Raw genomic sequence first — 27,030 nt, forward strand, 5'->3', positions numbered from 1 at the left:
TCCGGATACGGGCTGACGGACCGGCCCCGGGCTGGGCCAGAGTATGGTCGGCGCTTCGGCGACAGGTAGCGGCCTGGTGACGGCGAACGCGACGGTCGTAGAGAGCTCCACTGAGTAGCGGCGAGATAGTCGGCGATATCCCGAGGTCATTCGCCAATCTGTGGCCGCGGCGCGTTAACGGCGAAACCTCGCAGTCCCATCTCCCGGTATGGGCATCGGCGGTAGACGTGACCCGCTTCCCCGCAGTGGTAGCAGAACGGGCGGTGGTCAGGAGCGCGCCAAACGTCTGTCTTCCTCGGGTAGCTGCGCTGGGCGACGGGTGGGCGTGCTGGCGGCGGCGGCAGTGGTCGGCGGAATTGCGGCGTTACACGGCCCTGGCGCGGTCGTGGAGGGGGACCTTTACGGCGGGCGACGGTGGCGTAGGTCATCGCTTCTGGCTGGGGCTGCGCTGACTGTGATTGTACCTCGGGAACTCCGAGCGATCGCTGGACTTCTTCTTTGACAACTTCGGCGATTGAGGCCACTTGAGGTTGCGACGAAGAGAAGATCTTCTGAAGCTCCTCTCGTACGACTGCCCGGATGGCCTCGCGCAGGTCATCGGTGGCCACTGATTGAACGCCGGCGTAGCTTGTTGGCTTGGTGCGTCGGTCGAATTGCCGGTTCCGCAATTCCAGTGTCTTCTCAATGTTCGTCGCCTCACGAAGGAACTCGTCGACGGTCTTCGGTGGGCTTCTTACCATTCCGGCAAAAAGTTCCTCCTTCACACCACGCATCAGTAGGCGGACTTTCTTCTCCTCTGACATTTCCGGGTCGGCGTGGCGGAACAGACGGGTCATTTCCTCAGTGAAGATCGCAATAGTGTCATTCGGCAGCTGCGCTCTGGTCTCCAGTAGAGCTTGGGCTCGCTCTTTTCGGACGACGCTTGTAAATGTTTGCAGGAAGCCGCTTCGGAACAGGTCCCACGTCGTCAAGGTGGCTTCCCGATTCTCGAACCACGTCCTGGCGGCGTCCTCTAATGCGAAATAGACATGTCGCAGCTTGTCGTCGCTTGCCCAGCTGTTAAACGTAGTGACCCTCTCATACGTTTCCAGCCAGCTTTCCGGGTCCTAAAATGTGGAACCGCGGAACGTCGGTGGTTCCCTGGGCTGCTGCAGCACGATGGGGGACGCTAGGGCTGCCATTGGGGTTGTCTTGGCCACAATCTTCTTGGTCTTCTCAGGAAGCAGTCCGTGCTCCGGGGGCAGCTGTTGTAGACGACGGCTTACTCGATGGTCCGTGACTACGTTGGTGCTCTCTTTAGGGTCTGGGCTTGGATCACGGCTTCTCGGGGGCGTCCGGTACATGCACCAAAAGCACCTCCACCAGATGTCACGTGGTAGTGACGTTAAAGAACACAGTAGCAGTACTGTGAAAGACAAAACTATCGTTTTATTGGGCGAACCTGTGCCCACAAAACAGGCTACACTTAGAGCACAACGATAGCGGCGAATACAGTCGGCGATCGTCGAAAATCTGATCAGCGGGTCAAGCGCGTCGGCTTTTATACAGAATCGTCGAATGTTCCAGACTAATCGTTCGGACCCGCGTGCCTTCCACAAAGTTCTACACCATTCGCGTCAGGCGAATAAATCAGGTAACGCAAGGTTCGGCGACAACAGACTGCGGATAGAAGCATCGATAACTTTCCAGAAACTTCGGATACATGCAAGCGCGCCTCGCGATGTGCGATAAGATTTGTTAGGCGGCGAAACGTGGTCGCCCGATAAATATAAGTACACGTGTCAATATTATCCATGCTGGGTAATATAGGTAGCTGTATTTTTTTGCAGACAAGCAAATTCATTAAATACGCTGCTTTCAGAGTTTCAGTTTGAGTGCCATATACGGACACAGCGGTTATATAGGGAGAAGATTGCGGGTATGTTGTAGTGTTTAAAGAGGTGCTCACTGTGATTCTGGTATTACACGCCTGCTATGATACGTATGATCTTTTTCTGTAGTAAGTGTATTTTCCTGAGGTTAGATTAAGTTGTTGTGCCCCACACAAGTTGTGTATATTTATTGTGTGATGCAAATAATGAGTGGTAAATTAATATTTTCACGTATGTTCGTAAACGATATCTGTTTTGTTTTCTGTTTAGCATTCCTGCGATACGGCTAAGCTTCTGTACTACATTGTCTACATGTCGATCCCCATGTAGCGTACTAGAGAAATATGTACCTGATACTTATTTTTCATTGACTATTCTTATGCCCCCTTTGTTCATCTGTAAATTGTGGCTTTGTAGGATCTTTGCTCTTTCGCATAAAAACTACGGCTTTTGTCTTACTTGAATTTATTTGCTTACACGCGCAGCTGCGTCTCGCAAGGTCGAGGTACTTTAAAGACAACTGCGCGCATTATCTTTCTTTTGTATCGGAGCACTGAGTGCGACGAACCATGAGGATATGGACCGCATCCGGTGCAATCACGAATTCGAGTGATGGCATGTGCAGCATGTGTCGCCGGGTGTATGTGTAGTTATGCTGCTCGGTGCTATAGCGACCCTGGTAGTGCTTAAATAATACCAGTGAGATATATGAGCTGCATGCCTAATACGCTTTGTTACGGTACCTGAAAGGATTGGGTCTAGACGACGTTTTAGATGTTGCATGCGCTTGGTAGGTTTATTCGCGCTGCATCTAAACTTCCCCATCCTCCACCTACCCCTTTTTTTATATGTATACATGTAATCGCTTCCCCTGACGTATTGAACGGTAAAAGTTGACAACTTCTCAATAAAAAATTACAGTCATGCGCATTACCACATTGAACACATTTCAACATTTACTGTAACACTGAGAACTGTACATAAAACATCATTTTGCATTTGTCAGAAAAGCATAGGCCTTTCGCAAATGTGGATATCGCAAGTTTAATGCAGTGTGCAATACACAAAGTAGCTGTTACAACACGAATGTCGACATTGAGGGCCAAACAACACACATATAATTAAACGTGAATAACACAGAGGGAAGCTTCCAAATATGCTCTGTAGGGCTGCAGAGTATTGCATATATTGTATATGTGCCCTAAATATTCAAAAAGCAATGCACGAATGTCCCATTTACGTTCAGGTCTGTTATGAAGTTTAATACAAGTTTATTATCAGCACATGTAGAACAGGAATGCGCTAGCTCACCTAACATATGATGCTTGCGCGTCAGCAGGGCAGTTATTATAGCACAATTCTATAATAGCCTGTATCACATCTTTTGCATTGTAGAACAATATGCAAAGTTATACTACAGCAACATTAAACATGATAATAATACGAAAACCCTCCCCGTATGTTCGAGATCAATATACTCTATAAGTAGAAAAAATTTAAAAGCAACATGCATTTTATAACATTATGCAAAAAAATATATAGCTAAGCACATAATGGCAATACCAAGTTGTTCCTAGCTAGCATCTTGTTGAAGAAGTAAAGATATCTCAGCAACGCAGTAAATTATTATTCAACGAGACTGGTCACTACAAAAAAAGGATATTGCGCAACATTTCTCTCATTCTACTCACCATTATCTTTTTTGCGTTATCATTATGTAAACTTTAATTTGGTTGTTAAAAGTGTAGCGGGGACTGGGCATGTAGCACTGTGCGCACTGCCACCGCTGCGGCGCGAGACCCGAGCTCGAGCTGCCGATGCCAAGAGCTACGACTGGTCATTCAGAGCTACTTGCGATCCCTCAAACGAGCTTCAATAAAGCCCTTTTCATTTAGTGGAAGTGCTGGGTAACCTCAAGAACTGGAACTCCGACGCCGGACGCTACACACTGCTGTGACCATGCCTGGCTAAACCACCCAGGAAGATACACTACAGCCTCCAGCGGTCATTGTATCTGGTGTGTTGCGCCAGCGTGATCCTGCCATCTTTAGCGGCACCAATGATCATTACGTGGATAATGACGTTGTCATCGCACGAACAGGTGAGCCAGCTCAACAAGTGGGACCGCACCACCAAGTTGCACAACGTGCTGTTTTACTTAACCGGCGTCGCGAACCTCCGATTCCGAAACCACGAACACGATTGTACAACGTGGAGCTCATTCAAGACAATTTTCGCAGAAGTGTTCGGGCGCCCCGCTGTGCGAAATCTTTGCGCTGAACAGCGCTTACGCGGGCGCGCGCGACATCACGGTAAAACTTTCACAAGTGACATCGAATATGTCATTGGGCTGTATAAGCGCGTGAATCCGTCAATGGCAGAACAGGACAAGATAAAACACATTTGAAAGGCATTGATGGGGACGCCTTTGAAATGTTACCGAAGGACCGCGTACCGTGGTCGAAGTTATCAATTTGTGCCAAAATTTCCAAGGGCTACTGAAACAACTCAGCTCGGCGCCCACCGGCCACGGAACATTCACTAGCAGCATTGCATATGAAAGCTCGTCCATCTCCGTGTCAGCCGGCTCCTATGGCCGCGCCTCTGGCGTATGCTGAAGCCGTGTACGGGCGCCTCGTCTGCCGGGGTTCTCACCTCCGTCTTCGCCTCGGCAGCCGGCAGCTCCCTTTTTAGTCCACAGCAGCAGGGTACAAATCCTTGGCTTACTGCTGACAACTAAGGTCCCTGACAACAAGGCAACAACATAAGCCGCTGACAACATATCCCGCTGACAACAAGGCAGCGACATATGCCGCGCGCGCCACCTAGGAAGTTCCCGTAGCAGACGGCGCCCAAGCTAAACCGCGGCGCCGCGGCATTCGTGAGGTGAAAAAATATCTTCACACGCGGAACTTAAACACTACTGGTGCCTTACTGTGATGAAAAATGAAAGATGGGCCCGAACTGCTAAATCTTGTCCTTTAATTTAAAATGAGCGCTGAAAGAAAACCGCTCAAGAGAGCAGAATGAGGGCTTGATCGCCTCGATTCCGCATGTTTAGCTTTCGTTCGTTCGCGCTCAATCACCGTGCGAGCCTTGGTGATTGCTTGCGCTTAATCCCGTTTGGTCTATGAATTCTTTTGCTTGTAAGTGTGCTGCGTACACATAGCGGTTACTGTGAGCGCAGAATTTGGGAATGAAGGAGGCTGACAGTCGCTTGGACCGAAAAACTTTCGACATAACGTGGCTGAAATGTGCGACCCTCACGGCAACTAAACATCTTGTGTATGTGTGGAAAGGAGTGCGTTAGCAGGCTTGCCGCTGAGTGTCTCTGTCGTGTAGAGATTACACGACGACTGTTCTGTTTTGTGGTTCAGTGCTACGAGCCAGTGCAACTGTCGTGACATTCTGAAGCGGCGGTATGGACCGTGTCAGCGAGTCTCCTCGATCGTGTTCGGGCTGCCAGCGCGATCTAATCTCGCGGCACACCAACATCGAGCATAATGTGTGCGCGTGTGTGAATGCTGTTGACTGTTCTCGTGAACCGTGCGACCTCACCACGTAAACTGGAATCATTATGCTCATTGTTGTGTTTACACCTTTTCGTCTCCGTGCACCGCTAATGCCCCGTAACAATTAGAGGGTCCTTATACGACACGCACGCGGATTTGCCTAGCTATTACTGCACTGTGTTTTGCTGGCTTTCCGTGTATCACTTCTGGCGTTTTTTCTTGTGTTCATTTGCAGTTGTGTGTAAAATGTAAAATCGCATCAGTAAAATGGCATCGCCGATTACTGAAACATCTTCGAGTGTAAGGGAACTTTGGAAGGAATGAACTCGCAGCTGTATGTAATGTACATTGATATATTGTATTATACTTTATTATTTGATGACAAGTAGCAGTGGCTATGCAGTATCTGTTTTTAAAAGCAGAGTAATGCAGGCATAGGAATATATTTATTTACATATGGAATGCGCAAAATACTATTAGGATAGGCAGAGTTGGAAATGACTTTCTGGACATATTGTAAAGCGCAGTTAACAACGCGCGCACAAACACAGGAAAGTGTGAATGTAGAATTCGCTGCTGGAATTTGTGATTTTTTATCGCACGGAACGCAATGTGTATATTTGTCAGCGAGTTAATGCACTTCTGCCCCAATATTCACTTGCATGCTAGGTCATACTGCACTTGCTCAGTGAAGGGGCTCATAATGCACTAAAATCAGTGATCTCGCCAAACTTCGGCCGTCAACATTCATGCGCGTGAATGAAATACTATCGCAGCTCTGCACGCAGACGTGTGCACTTTCTCTCTCACCTTCGTATCGCTCTACGTTACTTTCTTCGCATAGTCGTGCAGTTACCGACGGTTCTGTCTTTCCGTCCGATTCTATGCGACAGCATTTATCTTCTGATTAGGTTTTCTTTGCCGCGCGGGATGCAAAATAACTTCTTGCCGTCCTCCCTCTGATCTCGGCACCCACCCGCACAGCAACAAGACATTTCAGTCCTTTGCATCGTAGGTCATAGTGAGCTATTCGGCGGGCTCATAACGAACTAAAATAAGTAATCTCCACAAACTTTGGCCATCAACATTCATGCGCGTGAGTGAAATACTATTACAGCTCGACTCACGCACATGTATACTTTCTATCGTACCTTTGTATCGTTCTATGTTACTTGCGTCGCATAGTCGTGCAGTTACCGGCAGTTTAAAGTTATTCCGTCCAATTCTGTGCAAGCATATTTTTCTTCTGGTTGCCGCGAGGGATGCAAAATAACTTCTTGCCATCGTTCATCCGATTTCGGCAACAAGGCATTTCGGCCCTCCCGGAACGAAATTATCGCAGCAATGTGCATAGCACAACAGGCGAAACGCGCGCACTTCGCCCGGCGCGCAGGATTTTTCATGGCGGCAAAGGGGCGGAGCAAGGTCACATGTCACCCATCTGCCTATCACTGGCGTGCCCAGCTGGATCAAAGCCTGTCTGTACTTTAGAATTATTGAAGGATTTTACTGACAACTGCCCAATGTGCTGCACCTGCGGTATTCCGGGACATGTAGCGCGCTTCTGCCGCCGGCGCTTGCCGGGCTCCACGGGCACCGCGCGACCCCCTAGCTACGGCTACCAACCATTCCGTATGCCTCATCAGCTGCCTCCGAAATTCTACGCTGCTGATGACATACCAGCTCCGCATTCACAGCTCTATGGTACTCGTCGCTCGCCTTCCTCTCGTCGTCGCTCTCTCACCCATGCGTCGCAGGCCCAGTACCAGTACTACTGAGGCAGAAAACTGATTTCCGCAGTTCCGGAAGCACGACCTGCGTCATCGTTGGAACTTCAAAGTCCTTTTTTTCCCCGCAAGCGTTATTGATGTGTCCATTGATGGCGTCAAGTCTCTTACGCTCGTCGATACAGGTGCTACTGTATCCATGATTAGTGAAAAGCTGTCGTGCATTGTGGAAAGTGACCATGACGCCTTCGATATATCGCTTAGAAAAGCCAGTGCACAACTAGTTCAGCCAGTCGCTTTGTTCGCTGCCAGGGTGCTGATCCGAGACATTCTGTATTCTATTGATTTCTTTTAGCTAACTTGTTGCTCCCACGACGTGATACTCGGTTGGGATTTTCTGTCGCACCATCATGCCCTCATTGACTATGCACGTGCTGAGGTTCAGTTCTCCGTTCTGTGCGATTTGCCGTCTCACGACTTTCAAGTTCGTTATGTTAGCAAGATCTGTGTAACTTCAGATACTTACCTACATCCTCACAGCGCTGTATTTGTCCCTCTTTCATGCGTATCGCTTGCCGACGCGACGGTAATGTTTACACCCGTTGCCATCTTCATTCACCGCCAGCCTATGTTGTAGCCTCTCGCCCTCCTCACCGTTCACCATGGTGCTGCAGAAATACTGGTTTCGAAGCCAAACTCGTGCGCTTTGGCTTTGCACTGTGACGAGATTATTGCTACCATCCATACTGCAGACGCTGGCGTTATTGTGAATTTCCCTGTTACCGACGGTGTAACGCTAACGTAACAGCACTGATACCCCATGTGCCATCTAACCGTCGCTCTATTGCCGATGACCTCGAGCCGACACAAGGTGAGTGGCTGCTTACTCTTTTAAATGATTTTCATGCCTCTTTTTATTTGAACCAAACGTCATTAGGGCACACAAGTACCCTCTCTCACCAAATTGATACGGGACATCACGCACAATTACGTCAGCGTCCCTACAGCGTGTCAACCACTGAGCGTCGTCACCGAGCAACTAGAAGATATGCTTGAACCTGGTGTTATCAAGCCATCTTGCAATCCTTATTCGGTTCCCGTAGTACTAGTTGATGGCTAGATTCCTTTCTGTGTGGAATATCGTCGCGTCAGCACGATTACACGAAAATATGTATATTCTCTACCGCGCAGAGATGACGCCCTGGGGCGCTATAACTTAAGGCTACTCCAAGCATTTCTACTCCAATTCTTGGAATTGGAAAAGTAAGGTATTTTGTGCGCAAATAGTAGTTCTTGGAATTGGAAGTGGGGGTATGGTATGGCACAACTTTAATGAAGTCCTGCAGACCCTGAGTCTTCACGCAGCGGGCCGCTCCTACGTGGGAACCGGAAGGCCGAGCCTCTCGGCCGCATCGTGGTCCTCCTGGACAGCCCAGAGTTGGTCAGCCAGAAGAGGGCTGCGGAGAGCCGCCTCCCATCTGGCCGAGCTGTTAGCGATGATAGAGCGTGACCGGGCACACCGCCAGAGTATGTGGTCTAACGTGGCTATTTCTCCACAATCCTGGCACGTTGCATTGGTGTAAGCATCTGGATAGATTTTATGTAAAAGCGACGGATTGGGGTAGGTATTCGTTTGTAGTAGACGGAGCGTTAATGCTTGAGCTCTATTGAGATGCGGATGAGGAACAAAGTAGGGTTCTACGGCTGAGATAGTAGCGTTTAGTAATCTCGTTGTAGGTGGTTAAAAACTTTTTTGAGCCACCCCCAATTCGCCTGTCTATCATGCGACGTCACGAAAACCGCAATAGCTCTCCATCCGATATAACGCGTACGCACTAATTATGCATCTTTGGACCAAAGAAAAAAAAATCTTTCTGATTCGACGCCTTTTAGCCATTAACCCTCGGCTGTTGGTCAAAAGTTTTCGGGCTGCACCCACTTCACCAGCCTGTCACGCGACGTCACAAAACCGCAAAAACACACTACGCCAAAGTGGCGTGTACGCGTTAAAGATGCATTAATGTTCCGATCAAAACTGAGTTTCTTCTTTGAATAGCTGCATGCTGCCCCGTTCCGAAAGGACAAAAAGATGGCTGCCGCCGATCGTTCAGGCCCTGGCTACTCGCACATGCCGAGGAGAGTATGGGTTTATTTGCGTACAATAAACCTTTTTGGGTGGTCGTCTAACGTTTTCGAGCACTTTCGGCACGTTTTCGAACTCGCTCAGCCAACTTTTCTTCGCTGAGGATTATTTTTAACGGCATTCTTAACCTTCCGTTGCATTCCGCCGTGATTTTCGACCAGACACTTCAAGCCGAGTAAGGGAAAGTGGACCAATCGCAGACGCCGGCACCACCCTCTTCATCCGGTTATCGATTTTCAGTGCACTGGCTCGGCCCCATCGAATCCCTCTCCCCTTGAGCGTGCTCCTCGCCTCTTGTCAGGCAAATAACTAAGACAAGCTGCTCACGGTAGGCAATATTATTCGTTTATAAAGCAAACAAAAGTGACCTCCTATAAGCGAGGAGAGCGTTTGCTTGGTCTGTTCAGACAACCATGCTGGTCATCCCCCGATGCTTGCGTCGGCAGTTACGCAAGTTTGACGTCAGGAGATTGGAATAAAAACACATTGGCATAGTTTACGTTATAGTGCCCCTGGATTATCTTCATGGGGCCGAATTCTTTTCTTTTGGGCTACTCTTTATTGGTAAATTCTTTTCGTTTTCTCAATTAGGCTATTTGCAAGTCCCGATGGATGAGTCCGACCGTTGGAAGGCAGCTTCACTAAGCCGGACGACCTGCATGAGTGTAGGATAATGCCATGCAGCCTATATAATGCGCCCGCGACATTCAGAAGGATTATGGACAGTATTCTGCGAGGCCTCAAAGGGAAGACGCGTTCTGTTATTTAGACGGCGTGGTAGTTTTCTCCACTGGTTTCACCACTCACCTTTCTCGTCTACACGAAGTTCTTACTTGCCTTGCCACCACCGGCCCTCAACTTAAATTGAAGATGTGCCGCTTCGGAGCCTGCAAGCTGACGATACTTGTCGTCGTTGTTTCCAAAGAGAGCGTCCTTACCTACCCTGGCAAGCTTCCTGCTGTCGCAGAATTTCGGCGGCCAGCTACAGTGAAAGAGCTCTGAGGTGTTGTCGGTTTTTACTCTTATTTTTGTGGCTTTGTGTGCAATTTTGCCTGCATCATCGCACCCCCGACGAAGCTCCTGACTGGCCCTGCTGACCTTCGCGAGTGCACTCCAGCCTGCGACATTGTGTCCAGCATGCGACATTGTGGCGTCTGCTTACCTCACCGCCTGTTCTACGCCAGTACTACCCCAGTGCACCGACCGAAATTCCTACGGACGCCAGTGGCGTTGGTCTTGGAGCCGTCCCTGCGCAACGCAAGCCTGGCTTTCCGGAATATGTGGTTGCATATGCGAGTCGTGCCCTCACGAAGGCAGAAACCAATTATTTTGCCAGGGAAAAAGAATGTTTGTTTATATTTTGTGCCTTAAATTTGGTCCTTACTTGTATGGCCATCCGTTCGACTTTGTGAAAGACCACCACGCGCTGTGTTGGCTTGCGTCACTGAAAGATCCATCGGGTCGTCTTGAACATTTGGCTCTTCGGCTCCAAGAATTTGACATTTGCGTCATCTATCCCTCCGGGCGTCAACATTCTGACGCAGATGCGATATGCCGACCACCCATACGATCCGACGAAACGCCACCCTCATCCACGAAGTACCCGGTTGGTATGCGCTTGCTGTTACTGACATGTCGTCTGAAAAGAGAAACGATCCGGGGATTGCATCTGTTATTGACATTACCACCAGTTCTTCAACAGCTACATGCTTTCGAACCTTTCGTCACCAAGCCATTCATTTCGTTCTACTGGACGCTATCTTGTACCGCCGAAACTATCAGCCAGACGCTCGCAAATCGCTGCTAGTCATCCATCGCCATTTGCGTTCTGACATATGCACGTATTTCTACGCCGACTCACGACAACCTCATTCTGGCGTCCTGAAAGCCAGCAGTACTACTAGTGCAGCATGCATTCTTATGTCCGCAAATACATTCGGTCATGTGCAGCCTGTCTGCGACGCAAGACATCTCCTCATACGACAGGCCCTCTGAAGCCTTTACGGTGTCCTGCACGTCGTTTTGGCCGGGTTGGCGTTAAATTTTATGGGCCTCTTCCATGAACTGCTACTGGAAATCGTTGGATAATTTTCTCAGTAGACCATCTAACAAGATACGCCGTTAGTGCTGAACTTGCTTCGGCTGCTGCTCGCGACATCGCCATATTCATCTTACCGCACGGCGCGCCGCGAGGATTGCTCCACGACCGAGGCCGTGTCTTCCTGTCCGAAGTTATGAACTAGCTACTCGCCGCGTGCCGCACTAATCACCGCACCACTACGGCGCATCACTCACGCACTAACGGTCTAACGGAAGGATTGAACCGCACTCTTGGTGACATGCTCACTATGTATGTTGCTTCTGATCATTCCAATTAGGACGACGTCCTCCCTTTTTTGACGTACGCGTATAAAACCACCACTCAGGCTAGCACAAGTTTCTCACCATTTTTTTCTGCTTTATAGACGTGAACCATCCTCTACCCTAGACACCGTATTACCATGTCATCCGGATGCCTCTGGATTCATCCCTCTTTCCGAAGTTGTTTGCCATGCTGAAGAGTGCCGTTGACTGGCTCCCTCATTCACGTCGTATACCAAAGGCATCCAAAACGTTTGCCACGACAGCGATTACCGCACACAGTCCTTCGCTGTGCACTCTCTCGTCTGGCTTCGGCTGCACTTCTAACTTCCAGTCCTTAGCCCAAAGCGTGCTCCGATATATGAAGGTCCTTACCGGATCGTCGAGTGTACATCGCCTGTGAATTATGTGGTGGTTGAACCAGTGACGCCATTTTCGGACAAGCTGCGAAGTAGCTGCGAGACGGTTCACGTAAGCCGCCTGAAGCCGTCCCACGATCCCTCATCGTGTCATCACCATAGGTCGCCAGTATGGCTTCTCTTCGCCGCGGGGGCAATTGTAGTGGGGAATATGCATGTAGCACTGTGCGAGCAGCCACCGCTGTGGCGCGAGACCCGAGCTCGAGCTGCTGATGGAAGAGCTAGGACTAGCCGTTAAGAGCTACATGCGATCCCTAGAACGAGCTTCACTAAACGCCCTTTCAAAAGATTTCGTTTACATAATGTTTTCATGGCCATATTTCCTTTGTATAACAGCTGCGCCAATATTTCCCAAGCTAAAAGATACTGTTTTAATTCTTGTGACTGGAGTCAGTCGACCACGCAGACCAGCAAGGCCATTTCAATGCTTCAAGAATGGTTATTAGCCCATTAGGGGGTAATTTAAATGGCACATATTACATCGCCTAGAAAAGCAAATTGTATGCCTTGTACTTAGAAAACGTTCCAGGACATAAGGGCAAGGCACAGAATTGGGCAAAAAGGAACACGTTGTCGTATTTCTTCACTCGGTTGCTTGCTGCACCACCTATCCTTTTTGGTATGAGCGAACACGAGCCAGCTGTTGCCTGTGCGGAAGGTGCATCTTATCGGAGTTCCTTAGCTTACGAGAAGTACATTTTGGCTGATGAGCAGGTGCGTATACAATAGGCTGTGAGAGGGCAACAATAATGCCAGCTACTTTTGAGACGGCACACTTGCTGTAATCATCCCCATCATTGTCACTGCACATCTACATGCATAGCTTTCCCATGTTATACTGACAATGTAGGAAGCAGTTGAAGCCCACGTTTTCTCAACAGCAGGGCTCCTGAAAGAGGTCATACTTGTACAGGCGACAGCACGAACCAGGTGAGAAGAAAAATGATTGCTAAAAATAAAACCATATCTTTTTTATTGGTATAATGCCGGGTGGTACACTTCCCTTCTGCGTCCGCGACTTATGCACTATAGCGTTTTTGATGTTACAGGACTCAGAAGCTCAACTTTCAGCATGGACGCTTTGCATTTCTTAAAGGTCTTCAGTAATATTATGTGTTTGCGATGCTGTTGTCTTCATACTTCCCTAAAAGTGCACAGACCACAGAATTTTGTAAATGATATGGGATATCCGAGTGAGTATCCGTTCTTGCTGCTTTTTTCTAAATTGCAAACTCAGCTTTTTGTTCCCTGTACAGTCAGAAAACCTGAATCAGAGCAAAGTGGTTACGAATGTGAGAGCGGCGTTCTAAGAATCACGTCGAAGGTTGTGCTAGTAACTCGCATAAAGCACACATGTGTATAAAATAAGGCACAATTAAATTATATAACACAAAACAACATGTTTGAAAAATATGATGCTCATATTGTACTTTTGTATGCTACAACTACAGTACTTTTCTCTCTGCAAATGCAACTTCAGGTTCTTCTATCCCCTTTTCTAAAAGAAATTTGTGGATTCTAACTCATGAAGTCAATGCAAGTTATCTTAAAATTACACATTGGTGCTTTCTCCCACTTTCATGGTATATATATTTTTTTCACACACATATTTACAGACCTTGGTTCACGTTGCTGCTTAATGTTATTGTTTTGCATTTTCGCACTGTTACTCACCATAAATCCAGCAGTAACCATTAAATTGTCATAAGCCAAGTGTTTCAATGAAGAATGTAATGCTCTAAAAAAGGTGCAGTAGCGATAAAAAGCTACTTTTTAAATTACACATTAGAAATTCTGGCAACTTCAATTTTTGTTTCCCTTTAGCTGCATTATCCGTTCTAGTAAATAAGTATCTTAAGGAGCCGAGCAAGGTAGTCAGTCTACGTTCATGATTATAGATTTAAGAGCTCACATATTATCACTTGGTCACTATTTGCCTACACTATTACTTAAAATCATTTCTCACTAACATTGCTCGTATACTTTGATGCATACACAGGCTCTCCGCATTTGGAGATGTCATAACCTGAAATAGAGCGTTCGTACGAGTGTCACATTCGTACATGAATACATTTTGTGCTGCTTGAATTGTCTACTCACTTGCATACTCATTTTGTGCATACTCCATTTTATACCTAGAAGTAAACGCTATGAAGGCTACAGGAACACTTCATTCGCAGTTCCCATTGAAACCTAAAATTACACCACATAATGGAAAAAAGATGTTAGGTACGTGCCATGCAATTCAGTGTAAAATTAGGTCTCGGAGGCAGTGAAATAAGAGGTATTAATACTATTATTAATATCATTATTATTATTATTATTATTAGTAGTAGTAGTAGTAGTAGTAGTAGTAGTAGTAGTAGTAGTAGTAGTAGTAGTAGTATAAGAAAAGAGTCTAATATCTGAGCCTAATTACCACCTAATGAGCACAGTGACGCATTTCTGAGACCAGCGGCAAAAGAAACTTCACTCACGGCCAAAACATACAGTATGCCACGAACTGGAAGGGCAAAGGTGCACAAATGATACGTAATTTGGCTTAAACTTGAGCCTGCCGGTGGCAGCTCTAATAAGTGAAAAAGAATGTTTTTTGAAAAATATTGCAGATCTAGAGCTACTGCACTTGAAACATGCAGCGCAAAACTTCCCTGACTGCCCTACTTGTTCCACTTCCACGTTACCTGCTGTGTATAAAACGGATTATAGTTGCATTAAAATTACTAATAGTAGCATGTGAGCATAGTAACTACTGGTGCTGGAACAGTATTTGCTTTGTGAGGAGTGCTCGCGCATAAATATGCCTTGAGTGTCCTGTCACCTTTTCACCTGCTCTCTGAGGTGAAGCATAAAGTACGTATTCGCATGAGCTTAATCAATCCAGTTACATGCACAGAGTTGCCTCTATAGTGTTCAAGGCTTGAGAAGGTCTTTTCATGCCTCACACAACGGGCGGAGCGATAGTAGGACCATTCGTTGCATTGTCATTTTTCTAACATTGGCCAACTTATAACGAAAGGCATTCTCAGCAGTGTGAAGGACATGGTGCACCAGAGCAGATGGCATGATGAGTCCCTGAATATTTGTAATGAAAATCAGTACACTAGTGATGTGATCCTTGACCAGTATGTCAGTGCAAAAAGAGCATGTTACGCGTTTTGCCACTCAACTGACAATGAAGCCTCCAATGTACTGCACCCCAATATTGAAATTTGTGAGGCCATAGCTGAGCTTTGCATAGTCATTGTCAGCTACCTCAAGAATAATAGATGCCTCTGGTGAAGGGGATTAGTCACTCTTCCCGTGCTGGCTCCGCTGCATCCTCTGATGTGGCACTGACATGAAGCCCTCTAGGTCAGGAGTGACATCTCCAGTTTTCACTAGTGTTACATCAGCTTGAACGAGGAGGCTGCCTATAGCTTACCGAAACTGCATGGCAGGATTGCTGTTCCACCGTCCTCGATGGCGCACGCAACTTAAAACATTTCTTTGTGATCTTGGCTGAGGCGGTATGTGCAAATGTGGCAGTAAGAATTAGAATATCACAATTTTATTACACATCGAAATAACCTCATTTCCGTTGGTACTGAATTGCCACAGTTGACATGGGGGTCCTATACTTTATGAAAGTATTTATTCTTCAAATTATAACTTATGCTTCAGCACACATCAGGGGCTATATCCCGCAGCTATTCTTTTCCTGTAATTTCGTTTCCTTTGCTTTTCTTACGCAGCCAATGCCAGTGATGAAGGGCTAGCTGTATGACTAATCTGTCATGTGGGGTGAGCATATAAAGTTAAGTAATAAGTAAGAAAGCCGCAACACATACATTAGTGTTGGGTGGTGACTAAAATTTTACGCTGTTTGATCTGTACCTGGTAATTGATGAACAGGTTCATAGGCTGTGTGGATTTGCCTACACAAGCGAAAAAAGTCAAACCTGCTGATTTGTCATGCTACAAACACTTTCAATAAAGAGTATGTGCTATGTAAGCGAAGATTTGCTTTTGTTATTACTTGAACGACACTATATACAAATAGACATTCAGGCAGCTATAACGCAAACGTCACTACAGGTCTGGCTGCAAAGTAACTAAGCTTCTTAAGATTTTCTGGCATTGAAAATTGCTCTACTTATTACCAGTCATGAATGCATGAATGAATGTACGGTTTTTATTGACACAAGGATTAGCAGTCATACCAGCTGCGGAGAAAATGCCCCTGCAAGGCATTGATATTGCCGGGACACGCCAGCCTTTCTTTCTGAGAAAAGATGCTGTACATGCACGTGTGCTAGGTCACATCGACAGAAATACTACAAAAAATTTCAACAGATTTTTGCCGCAAATGCAGCATGCGTGTGTGGGTCCAGTCGGATGTCGTTTCCTTCCTTGCTGCTGTGCCGGAGAAGTGAGGATGTCATGGCGGCGCTCGCCTGATTTTGGTATCTGAGCTCGACTGATTAAATGCGATTAAACACTAGTCGCTAAAGAATTAATAGATTAATTGGAAGGTTAATTCATCGATTTTCCATCCCTAACAAATTGTTTAACTGGTGCACCATATCAATGCTAAGACTTCAGGTGTGGCACAACCAAGTGCAATAACTTGAGCAGCCAAATTTAGTTATCTGTGCTTTATTCTTGCTGCATTTATAGTGTAGATTTGTGGCATTTCACTTAATATTTGTCTCATTCCGCACTGACCATTTACTTCACGGAAAAGTGGAAGTTCCGCAGTTACCTACAACTCTGCTTACTTTAAAAGCCTGTCTGTAAGATCAGCTACATTCTTTAAGGTGAATGCCAAACTGTCTATTGACATACGTTTCCTAGGCGTGCAGGCTAGGTCTCCAGGTGACAGTCGCAAGGACATCAGATTGGTCGGAAAATGTAGCATAATGTTTTTCTGGTGCTGAATAGTTGTTGCTCAGAGTAGAGCTTTGAACTCGAATGCTCTTGGCATCTAGGAGTTCAGGATTTCAAATTATCTGGAAAAGGCTGGTTGTTACTTAAATGTAGCGTAGCTTTCTATTATGACTTACCGATCGACATCAGCAAAAAACTTTGATGTTCCACCACACACCCTAAACTGTTGTAAGTTCAGGTGCCGTGTCAGCTCCTGGCTTCTGTGATTGACAAACTGAATGTTTATGCAGCCAGTCGGACTTTCATTTTCTGCTGATAACGCTCAATATGAGCCCTTCTGAGCTCGTTAGCTACCCGAAGACCTCCAGCTTCTTGAAAGTCCTGAATGTTTTCAATGTAGTGCCGTTCACTTTTCTATAAAATAGAATTCATATCCTAGACTGCACAATAGTTCACGAGATATATTATTTGGCACAATTGGCACATCGAGGAACTTGAACCGTATTTGGCACATCGATGAACTTTGTCTCCAATAAGATTTCTGAGCAGTTTCAGGCCATGTGCTGCATCAAATAAAACTGACACTTCTTTTGACGGTTCCACAGTGTATCTGAAGGATCTCTCGAAGAAGTTTCTGCTGGTCTCATGAACACGGCATCCCAGCAATTTTGCCATTGCAACATTTTCTGCAAGGGCATCACATAAGATGTCCACTGGATCGGGTGAATACTCGGTGAGCTGAACAATGGTCTCCTTAATAACGGTCTTTAGCATTTATCCACTGAATATTTTATTCATAAACTACGCAAATGGTAATTTCTATGGGAAAGCAACACCTGCTGTCATTGAAGCAAGTGCGTCTCCTGCTACGCTTGTGTCATCTGTTTCAATTGGGGTCTGGCCATTGCCCAAGTCGACGTAGCCTATCAGCCAGCTGCTTGCGGTGTAAACATCAATTTTTCATGCTCTTGCCATCAGACAGCAGAGTTTGTCTCTTCCAGCTTTTTCCATTAAGAATTTTTTTCAGGTGTTCGAAGGCTTCGTGGGTAAACTCTGGCCAAACATCAACTACTCTCAGCGAGGTACGGATTGTTTCTTTGTCGGGAATACAGAATATGCTGGAGACGCAATTGTAGGTGCTGGGTGAATTGTTCTACAATGTTGTTGCTAACTTGCGAAGCTTTTTACTCTAGCGCGTTCGCCCTCATGCTCGGCTGACGTTGGTGCTATAACTTTAATTAGCTCCGTCGCTAGCTCACCAAATGATTCCAGTACGAGCTCCCCTTCAGGAGAGATCAGCTGCTTTTCCTTCATCTCACTGGTAAGTCCTTTAGGCGTTACTACTTTCTCTCTCTTTTCGAACGTTATATTTTGTTCGTTTCAGCTTCCGTCTTCTTTCGACAGTGTCTTTCTGTATCCAGAAGCTTTGTCCTTGGAGACTGCAAAGTGGAATTGATATGATCATCACTGCCTCTGATGTGCCAAAAAGATGCTGCTGCCTGCAATAAGAGAGGTTTCCCTTGCGTAGGTATCGGTGCAACTGGGATGTAGCGCATCTAACTTTTTTTTACTCCAAGTAATACTACAAGCTAAATTGTTGCTGCAGAAGTAAATACTGGAAAAGCAGAGAGCATGTTGTAGTGAGTGTACTGCATAAAGCTGAAGTATTCTTAACAGTAGCTAATCTGCAGGCTCCTCTCTGAAATTCTCACCTATAATTACAGCGTAAAAGATCTCAAAAATAAAAGCGAGTACTCTCAGCACCAGTACAATTGATTCTTGCCTCTTACCTGCATCTGCCTCCACGGTGTCTTTGTTGGTGGAGTCTGCACAGGGGAGCTGCCGTGGCGAGATGTAGGAGTCATCTCAGAGAAAGAGCATCGTTTACACAGAGAAGCGGCGGTTTTCGTTCCCTATGGCTTACCCTCAAAAGCTTCTTTGGCGACATGGGCGACGCACCCGCAGTCAAGGTGGCTGTTTGAGGTGTGCTGGCCGCCTAAGCCTAAGAGAAGAAATTAAGTGAATGTTCAAAACTAATGCCATTGCTTCTTACATCGTACTTGCATGTGCCTCCACGGCATCTTGGCTTGCGGAGTGTGGATGAGGGAGCTGCTTTATCTAGGTGTAAGCATCGTCTAATCAAGAATAAAACAGCATTCAAACGGGGAACTGTGGAAATAAGTGCACTTCTCATGTCTGCTTCTTGCAATGTTTTTGAATAACGGTTTTGGGAAATACACCAGCACTTTAAATTATTTTGCCTTTCACCTGCAGGTGCTGCTGCGAGATCCTTGGTATGGCTGCGTGCAGCATTGTAACACTTGGTGGAGGCACTTGAACTGATAGCTAAAAATATAAAGAATTATGCTTGTCATCGTGGATGCTTTCTATTTGTTAAGTGCGGTGGTAACTACTGTACGGGTGCAAGGCCTCCCTCATCCATGCCGCAAATGCCATAGATTTAAATTTAATTTTTTTTATATTGTTTCAAAAGGTGTCTCATGTGTATACATTAGATGGGATCCATTTTTTATTGACCCCAGTGTGGACATAGCATCATCAAATTCTATTTTTTATGCGCGGCTTATGTTTTGGTTTGTTTCTCAACTTGCGATGTAGCAGTCTCATGATGCTTATGTGACTCCATGCCATGACACATCAGCTTTCATTTTGCAGAAAAACAACAGATTTCCTGACCAACTGTGCGCCCTTGCAACACTCGCATTATCTAGGTGTAGTCTGCCTAGGTAGACTTGCTTGACCACCACTACAGATTCTTGCATTTTGAAATACCGTTCTTTTTTTTACCAAAATCATTTGACACCTCACAATTTCTGCACCGTGCACTTCTGAAACTGCGCACTCACCGCATTTGCTTGTTGTTTTTTACTAGAAATGTCGTCTTTAATTTAGAGCTTAAAGTCTACCTTTGGAGCATACAGAAGGACTTGTCATTGCATATCAACTCCATAACAACAGGGAAACATATTTTACTGAATATTGTCAAATATACAACAGAAGATTGGTGCATGTAGCTTGCACTGCGGTTAGGCTGAATGAGCCACAACATAACTCATCCCAGTTGATAAATTAAAGCACATTTTAGTATGACGTACAACACATATGAAAGACCATATGGATGCCATTGTGATGGGTCATCTTCCGTTTACAGCAAAATTATCAGTGCGCGTCAAAAAACTTATTGCGCATACCCCTTTAGACACTGATTTAAGGAAAAGGAGCTAAAACTGCCCACAGGATCTATTTTTACCTGTGAGTCTACGCAACAAAAATTTGTATCCCAGCCAGCTGCTGAGTGGTATTTGAGATTATGCCAGTTTTACGTATGTGCATGTTATCTAAAAAAACTCGAACTTCGAAAATGCCCGCAGGGGTCTGATGTGCATATCTCCAGTTCGTAGATACATACGTAAAAGACTCAGCAAAAATTGTAAGTGAACGATGCCACAATCCCGGAGTCGATCATTCAAATGGATTCGCAGCACAAATTTGTGACCAGAAGAGATATGTCACATGAAATGTCATGCATGGAAGTATAGAAAATATTGCGCTGTTAATAAAAGCCCAGGCTTTTAATACAATAATAATAATAATAATAATAACAATAATACTGTGAGTTCCTGCACTCGATTTCATCCGTACTAGGTACTCACCTGTTGATTGCTTCCTGGCACAGAAACACTCTGCACAGCATCATGCTTGAATTTCTTGCTTTTATGGGCCATATAGAAGCATGATGCTTCAAAGTGGAATGAACAGATTCCATGACTTCCTTTTACATTCACCAATAAAATTCTCGTTGCGCTGATCCACCTGTCCAGCAATTCCCTATTACTGAAGGTCCAAAATCAAGAAAGGGGCTGACAGATAGAATGGTACACTGTGGTATAAAGTTTGTAAACAGGGATAAGGTGCCTCAGAAAGGCTGGCCAATGTTTCGATAGGAGGACCTATCTTCATCAAAGGTGGCCTTGTCATCCATGGCATGTTAGTTTTAAAGGGTTAGTGCAGTGACGACACGTGCTGGTGATGTCGGTGGCGGCTGGTTTAAAAGGTTATAACTAAGGAGGGAGACAGGAAAAGACGACTGCCGATTTCCTCCAACTAGGTCAGTCTGTAGGTACCCTCAATGTGAAGAAGAGGCCGAACAGGTGAGTTTGCCTCCGCCGGGGGGCATTGAAGGTCGAAACACCCTGCATCGACCCAACCCCCAGTATTCCCATTTCCCCAGACACGGCTTAGGCTCGCACGGCTACACGCGGGAGGGTCCAACCCTCGTGTGCGCAGGTACGTGGTATCGCAACACACCAAACGCCTGCTTAGGCAGACGCCCCTGCGGGGACGCGTGTTTTCCTATCACCATGGTGTCTTGCGTAACATGGAAGCATGAGAATGGTGCGAGGGCCCCATTCACGTACCCTCGCGTTCATGAAAACGGTGCGAATAGTTTTACGTTAGTTTAGGAGCCAACCATACTGTGTTCTCATATTTGTGGAAATAACGTTTGCTACCTCCCGTAAAGCTAACAACACCACGGTAAAGAGCCCATTCTGTTAGCCGCCAGTAATTCAGCTTTTCGACGTCCTGTATCTGATGACTGCAATGTTACAATTGATCATCTTGCAATACTTTTCAAAATAAGTGCCAACAGAGACAGCACTCCGATGAAGAAACAACAATGACATGACAAGCGCACCTTGTCATTGCTGTTTCTTCATTGGTGTGCTGCCTCTATTGGCACTTCATATTTGGAAGCTATGAACCTACTATCCCCGTAATATGTTCTCCATGCAGAAGTTTCTTTCTTCTTCTCTTTTGTAGCAGATACTAAAGGTACCAAAGCGCGAAAATTGACTTGCCAGGCAAAGTTATTTCTGCGTAGTGGCACTTCTACATGATAAAAGGGCACCTCACAAACAACTAAGAATGGTTGCGCAACTGCTAACCGAAATCACAGTCATGCAATTATACGCCTAAGATCAATTGTATCCAGCGGCATCGTATAAGCCCTTGATATTTCCCTTCCTACTGCTGAAAGATATCTCACAACCTCGTTGATATTTCGTGATATCACAAACATTTCGGAATGATCAAGGCATCGCTACAAGGAATCGCTAAAGCGCTGCGTTCAAGTATCGCAGCGACCACTTAATTTCACGCCAAATGCTCTTTGAGAAATTCTTTAGCCACAATAGAACCATAAAATTTTAATGACCGTGATTAATGGAGGGCGCGATGACCACACATCGCGCGCTCGACGCGTGCGGTCACTGATATCATAGCAGCGCAAACACTGCAGTGCAAAGCCAAATGAGCCTCTACAGTGTCAAAAAATGCAATACCGCCATTTATGACTGCGCTACAACTACGGAACAAACAAAATTTAAAGGATATGTGCGCCGCACGCTCACATGTTAAGAAGTAGCGACTGCCAGACGATGCGACGCACCATCCACGCTATCGGGCTTCGACCAGTGTCCGACAGGCGGCGACTCCGCTCGATCTCAGGGCCAGTAGTGAGGCACCCGATGCAAACAAATTGGCAAAACGTGGCGCCGTTCGTTGCCTGCTGCTGTTCGAACGATGTCTCACGACTCTCGCCCATCGTGCGCTGGTGCAAGAATACGTCGAAGACTGCGTCTTCCGTGCCTTTAAAAGGCAACAGGGGAGCGTACAGTTTACGTCCTGGTCTTCATTTGTGCAGTTCGTGTAGTCATCAGTGTAGTCCTTTTCTGAGCGTGTGTCATTAGCACGTCAATAAAACGAGGCCAGTGATCTGTTGTCACCGACCTGAATTTTTTTGTGTCCTCGCTCATGATGGAATGATCGGCAGTATCGCGCGTGCGCTCAAGAAAATAAAAACGAAACGCACGCGCAGCAGGCAGGATGAGTTGGCATAAACACTAAAGGAAACGAGACAGCTCGTAGGCGCCGTACTGCATAATACCCCTGTCACACTGGGCGTTTTAATGTCATTCGAACGGAATGGCATTGGCATCGAATGAGATTATTCCGTTGCTACCCAGCAATATTTAATGCCATTAGCACCGAATGACTTCCGCAATCAAATGAGTTCGAGAAACTCATTCGGCTTCGCACTGGGAGCGAATGTGCACTCTCAACCCCAGAAACAAAGCAAAACAGGACAGAGCATTTGGAAATTGAAAACCGTACTCTTATCAAAATAATAACGTTTGCGTGTTTTAATCGACTTTTTACTTTAAAGAGACAAAATCTGTGCGGCAGGTTCTCGCAAAATGTTGTTACTCTCCAGCTCAGCAGCGTCTGGCCGCCTCCCATGCCGCTGCCAGTCTGCTCGTCGGCCATAGAACGTCTAATCGCTTCCTCTGATTATTACGCCGTGCTCGTAATGCAAAGTACGCAGGAACTAATCGCTTCACCTCCTGCAACTTAGCATCGTCGTCCAGCGTCGCCATGTCAGCCATTTTGTTTGTTTTCAATTTATCGGCTACTCAGGTGGCTACGCCTTGTTTTGGCTTATAGTGGTCACATAGTCTGAAATAGAACAACTTGTTTTATAAGCAATAATTGCAATTTTTTTTCGGTGAAGTGACATCCCAAAAATATGTTCAAATATATGGATTGCTTATGCAAGCACTTTATACCTACCGTGTTCTAATTTAGTTGCCAGTTTTTTTTTTCGGAGTGATCGCCATTGATATCGCCACCGAATGACATTAATTTTTCGAGAGTAGCACCTCCGCGAGCGAATGACATTCGTTTCGTTGAATGCCATTCGATTCGAATGATATTAAAACTCCCAGTGTGATGGGGTATAACACAGGTTACAGGTTTAAGTGAACCGGTGAGTTGTTCAGATGAACCGGTTCATTTCAGTGAACTGAACCGTTCTGAGCCGCTCACTGCATGGACGCTTTCGGCTGCTTTGCGCGTAGTCGGTCATATGGCTTAACGCTGCTGTTTTATTGGATCTCTTTGGCCTTCTCCGTAGGCTCGGAATGCTTGACGGTTGGTGGGATGGTGCGCCCCGCGCTCACACGCTCCATTCGCTCGTTTTCTCAAAATGTGGTGGGTGCGTCATGCGCTTATTAGTTCCAGCGTGAACGTTTGTAAGTTCCAGGTGAACGTTTTCATCGCGCGCTTTCGACGTCCATCTCCGAAGCGCTTGTACGTCTCGAGGCCTATCAAGGGGTGACAGTTCATGGCGTCAATGTTTTTCCATTTTCTATTAGTAGCCCTGTAATATTTTCGACTAGCGTGTCGTCGTGTTTGCGCGTAATCGAATGCAAGGTATTGGCTATCCCCACGGCATGAGGCAACGGTAACATTAATCGGTGATTGACCATACGCTGTGCTCCTGCAGGCTGCGTTTGGTGGCATCGTACTGCTTTTCTGGAAGCTTCCGCGCTTACTCTGTCCTATATTGTTGCTGTGCAGGGTTGAGATCCGCGAAAAAGAAATTTCTGAATCCGGAACATTAGAACCACTAACTCCTGCCACGTAGTCCACAAGATAAGTCCGCGAGAGTTATCGTTGTGTCTTTCCTCAACAGTGGCCAATAATAATGAAAACATTAGTCATTATAACTGTTCCCGCAATTGCCTTGCTTGAGCTTTGTTTAGGTTTTGTTTATGTAACCACAATTTCCAGAGCAACCGCACACCTTCATACGGTTGGAATAGCTCAACGTTTATAGGCGTGTATATTACAGTCAGGGCACTTGCTGCACATTATAGCTGGCCACGCTGCTTAACTTTAGCACATCTGTCTTTAGGGCTGCTATATTTTTCTTGCCAAACAGTGCCACGCACGTTTTCTGGAATAAGGAAACATTTGGGTGGCTTGTTAGACTTCTGCTTACTTAGACGGAATCGGATTCTAGAACGCTGGTCACATAAAGTGGAGCTTACTCATCACCTGTGCTTGGCGATCGAAACGTTTGCGCTGACTTAATTGCGCGTTCGCACGTGGCCGTATGTTTTAGTATGTAACAGTGAAACCTTTTCTCAGTTGACTGTTTCTTTCACGCGGTCACAGTGATAACCGTGTCGCTTAGACTTCGATACGTGTGCTCTAGGCGTTTTGTTTACGCAACCACTATTGGCAAAGTTAATCGCAAGATGCGTACCTTCGGAATAGCAGAACATTTATTATCGTTTGAATCGTGATCGGGGAACTTTATGCACGTGATGCCTCGTCGAGCTTCTAAAGTTAACCACGCATGCCTTTAGGGCTCGTGTTGTTTTTGGCAATGTCGTGCACGTGGTTGTAATAACGACATCTTTGGGCGACATGTTAGCCTTCTGCTTATTTACATGTGCACGGTTGCATGCTGGTATGGTGTTAAGGTCAGCTTCACGTCTGAGCTCTGTAACGACGCAACGTGTGTGCTGATTAGCTCGTTCGCACGTGGTCGCATTTTTTTTTTATTATGAAAGTTTGTCTGAGTTCTGTGACTGTGACTGTGACTCTGTGACGCGCTCGTACTGATTAGCCGCGTCGCTTCAGCTTCGTCTGCCGTCGGCGTTTTGTTTGCGTAAAGATCGCGATAGCAATATGAAACTGCAAGGATGGATTAACTTCTTTCCGTCCTTTATTTAGTTATTCGTTTATTTATTTATTTCAATACTTTTAATGTCACCTAGGGCGTTACAAATAGGAGTAGATTTCTATACAATAGATGGAAATCGCGGTTTTGAAAGATGATGCAACAGCTGGTTGCTGTCGTTAAAAGGAGAGGATAACCGTGCAGGTTTGTACGCGAACATGGGACGTAGAACACAGATGTATGCATCTGCATCTATGAATTATCTAGCTGTATCATGTTAACGTTAATTGGTGCATATGACGCTTTCAAGCGATTCTAGTCCACATAATAGCTTCGCTGTAAAAGCTTGCAGAGCAATGATGGAAGCATTGTGAATTTTCGCAGTAAAATATTGATTTATAACAAGAGCTTTCCATGCAGTAAGAAATGAGCGTTAGTTTGCTGGTCTTGTTTTTTTCTTCTATTATCAGCATTCGTATAAATTACGCGACAATATTTGTTAATATAAAGCGGAGAACGCCCGCATCAACAGTACTATAAGAAGTTTTTAGCCAATTCCAAGATTTGACAAGTGAAAGGTGTGACAACTTAAACGAAACCTCAGATGTCAGAAAGATTAGTTTCTTTACTGTTAAGTTTCTTTGTTATTCTCACTGAGTGTGTGTGCTTATGGGCAGCTTGCACTTTGTCAGGCATTTATTTGCCTTTTCGCCAGCGTCCACGGAAGATATCTACATGATTGCCTAAAAATAAACAATCGTCAAAAGAAAGCCGCGCAGTTACGAATTGGGACGTGGATAGGGAACAGGCGGGAGATGGGAGAAGCGCTGCACTTTCCTGCACCTTCCATGAAAGTTCAGCGGGGTCTCGGGCCTCCGAATTCTCTTGTCAGCGCCTAGAACGCAAGATTCACTGTCAAGCGGTATATAATCGCTTCATATATTCAAGTATAGGTACACAAAGTCTTGCAAGCATCTTACGCAGGTGGAACGAAGAAATGGCCATGGCGGCCAAATATGTAGACAACAGCTCTGCTCAAGAAGCTGACTGTCTGAGCTTGAAGAAGCTAGAAGCTAAAGCAGAACAGAACATCAATTTTCTTATGACATAACTATAAGAACCACAGCATATCTATGCATGTGTCACTATAGGCCTGTATAAATTACACCGTAAACCTCAAACAGGCAGAGTAAATGCTTCACATTCGCACTACAATGATGACCTGGGGCCGCATAACCTAAAACTATTCCAATATGTTTTATTCCAATCTCCTGACGTCAAATTTGCGTAAGCGCCGACGCAAGCATCGGGCGGTCACCCGCAGGGTTGTGTGAACAAACCAATGAAATGCTCCCCTCGTTCATAGTAGGTCACTTTTGTTTGCTTGAAAAACGAATAACATTGCCTGCACTGAGCGGCTTGTCTTATCTAATTGGCTCACAAGAGGCGAGGAGCATGCTCAAGTGGAAAGGGATTAGATGGGGCCGAGCCATTGTACTGAATATTGATAACCAGATGAAGAGGGTGGTGCCGCCGTCGGCGATTGGCCTGCTTTCTCTTACTTAGCTTGCGGTGGC

General features: G+C 45.9%; 1 protein-coding gene across 2 annotated transcripts in view; it reads right to left on the minus strand.

Annotated features, from left to right (window-relative positions):
- The window catches only part of LOC135900994 (meso-2,3-butanediol dehydrogenase-like), a 387,488-nt gene that overhangs the window by 116,283 nt on the left and 244,175 nt on the right, over window positions 1–27,030 (minus strand). For both annotated transcript variants that reach the window (XM_065430620.2, XM_070533722.1), the window contains 2 exons: window positions 18,827–18,904; window positions 18,693–18,741 (listed from right to left, as the gene is read on the minus strand). In XM_065430620.2, the coding sequence (XP_065286692.2) occupies window positions 18,693–18,741; window positions 18,827–18,850 (73 nt within the window). In that variant the 5' untranslated portion in view covers window positions 18,851–18,904. The remainder of the gene's footprint in view (window positions 1–18,692; window positions 18,742–18,826; window positions 18,905–27,030) is intronic.

The sequence above is a fragment of the Dermacentor albipictus genome, chromosome 2, assembly GCF_038994185.2.
Source record: "Dermacentor albipictus isolate Rhodes 1998 colony chromosome 2, USDA_Dalb.pri_finalv2, whole genome shotgun sequence".
Lineage (NCBI taxonomy): Eukaryota > Metazoa > Arthropoda > Arachnida > Ixodida > Ixodidae > Dermacentor > Dermacentor albipictus.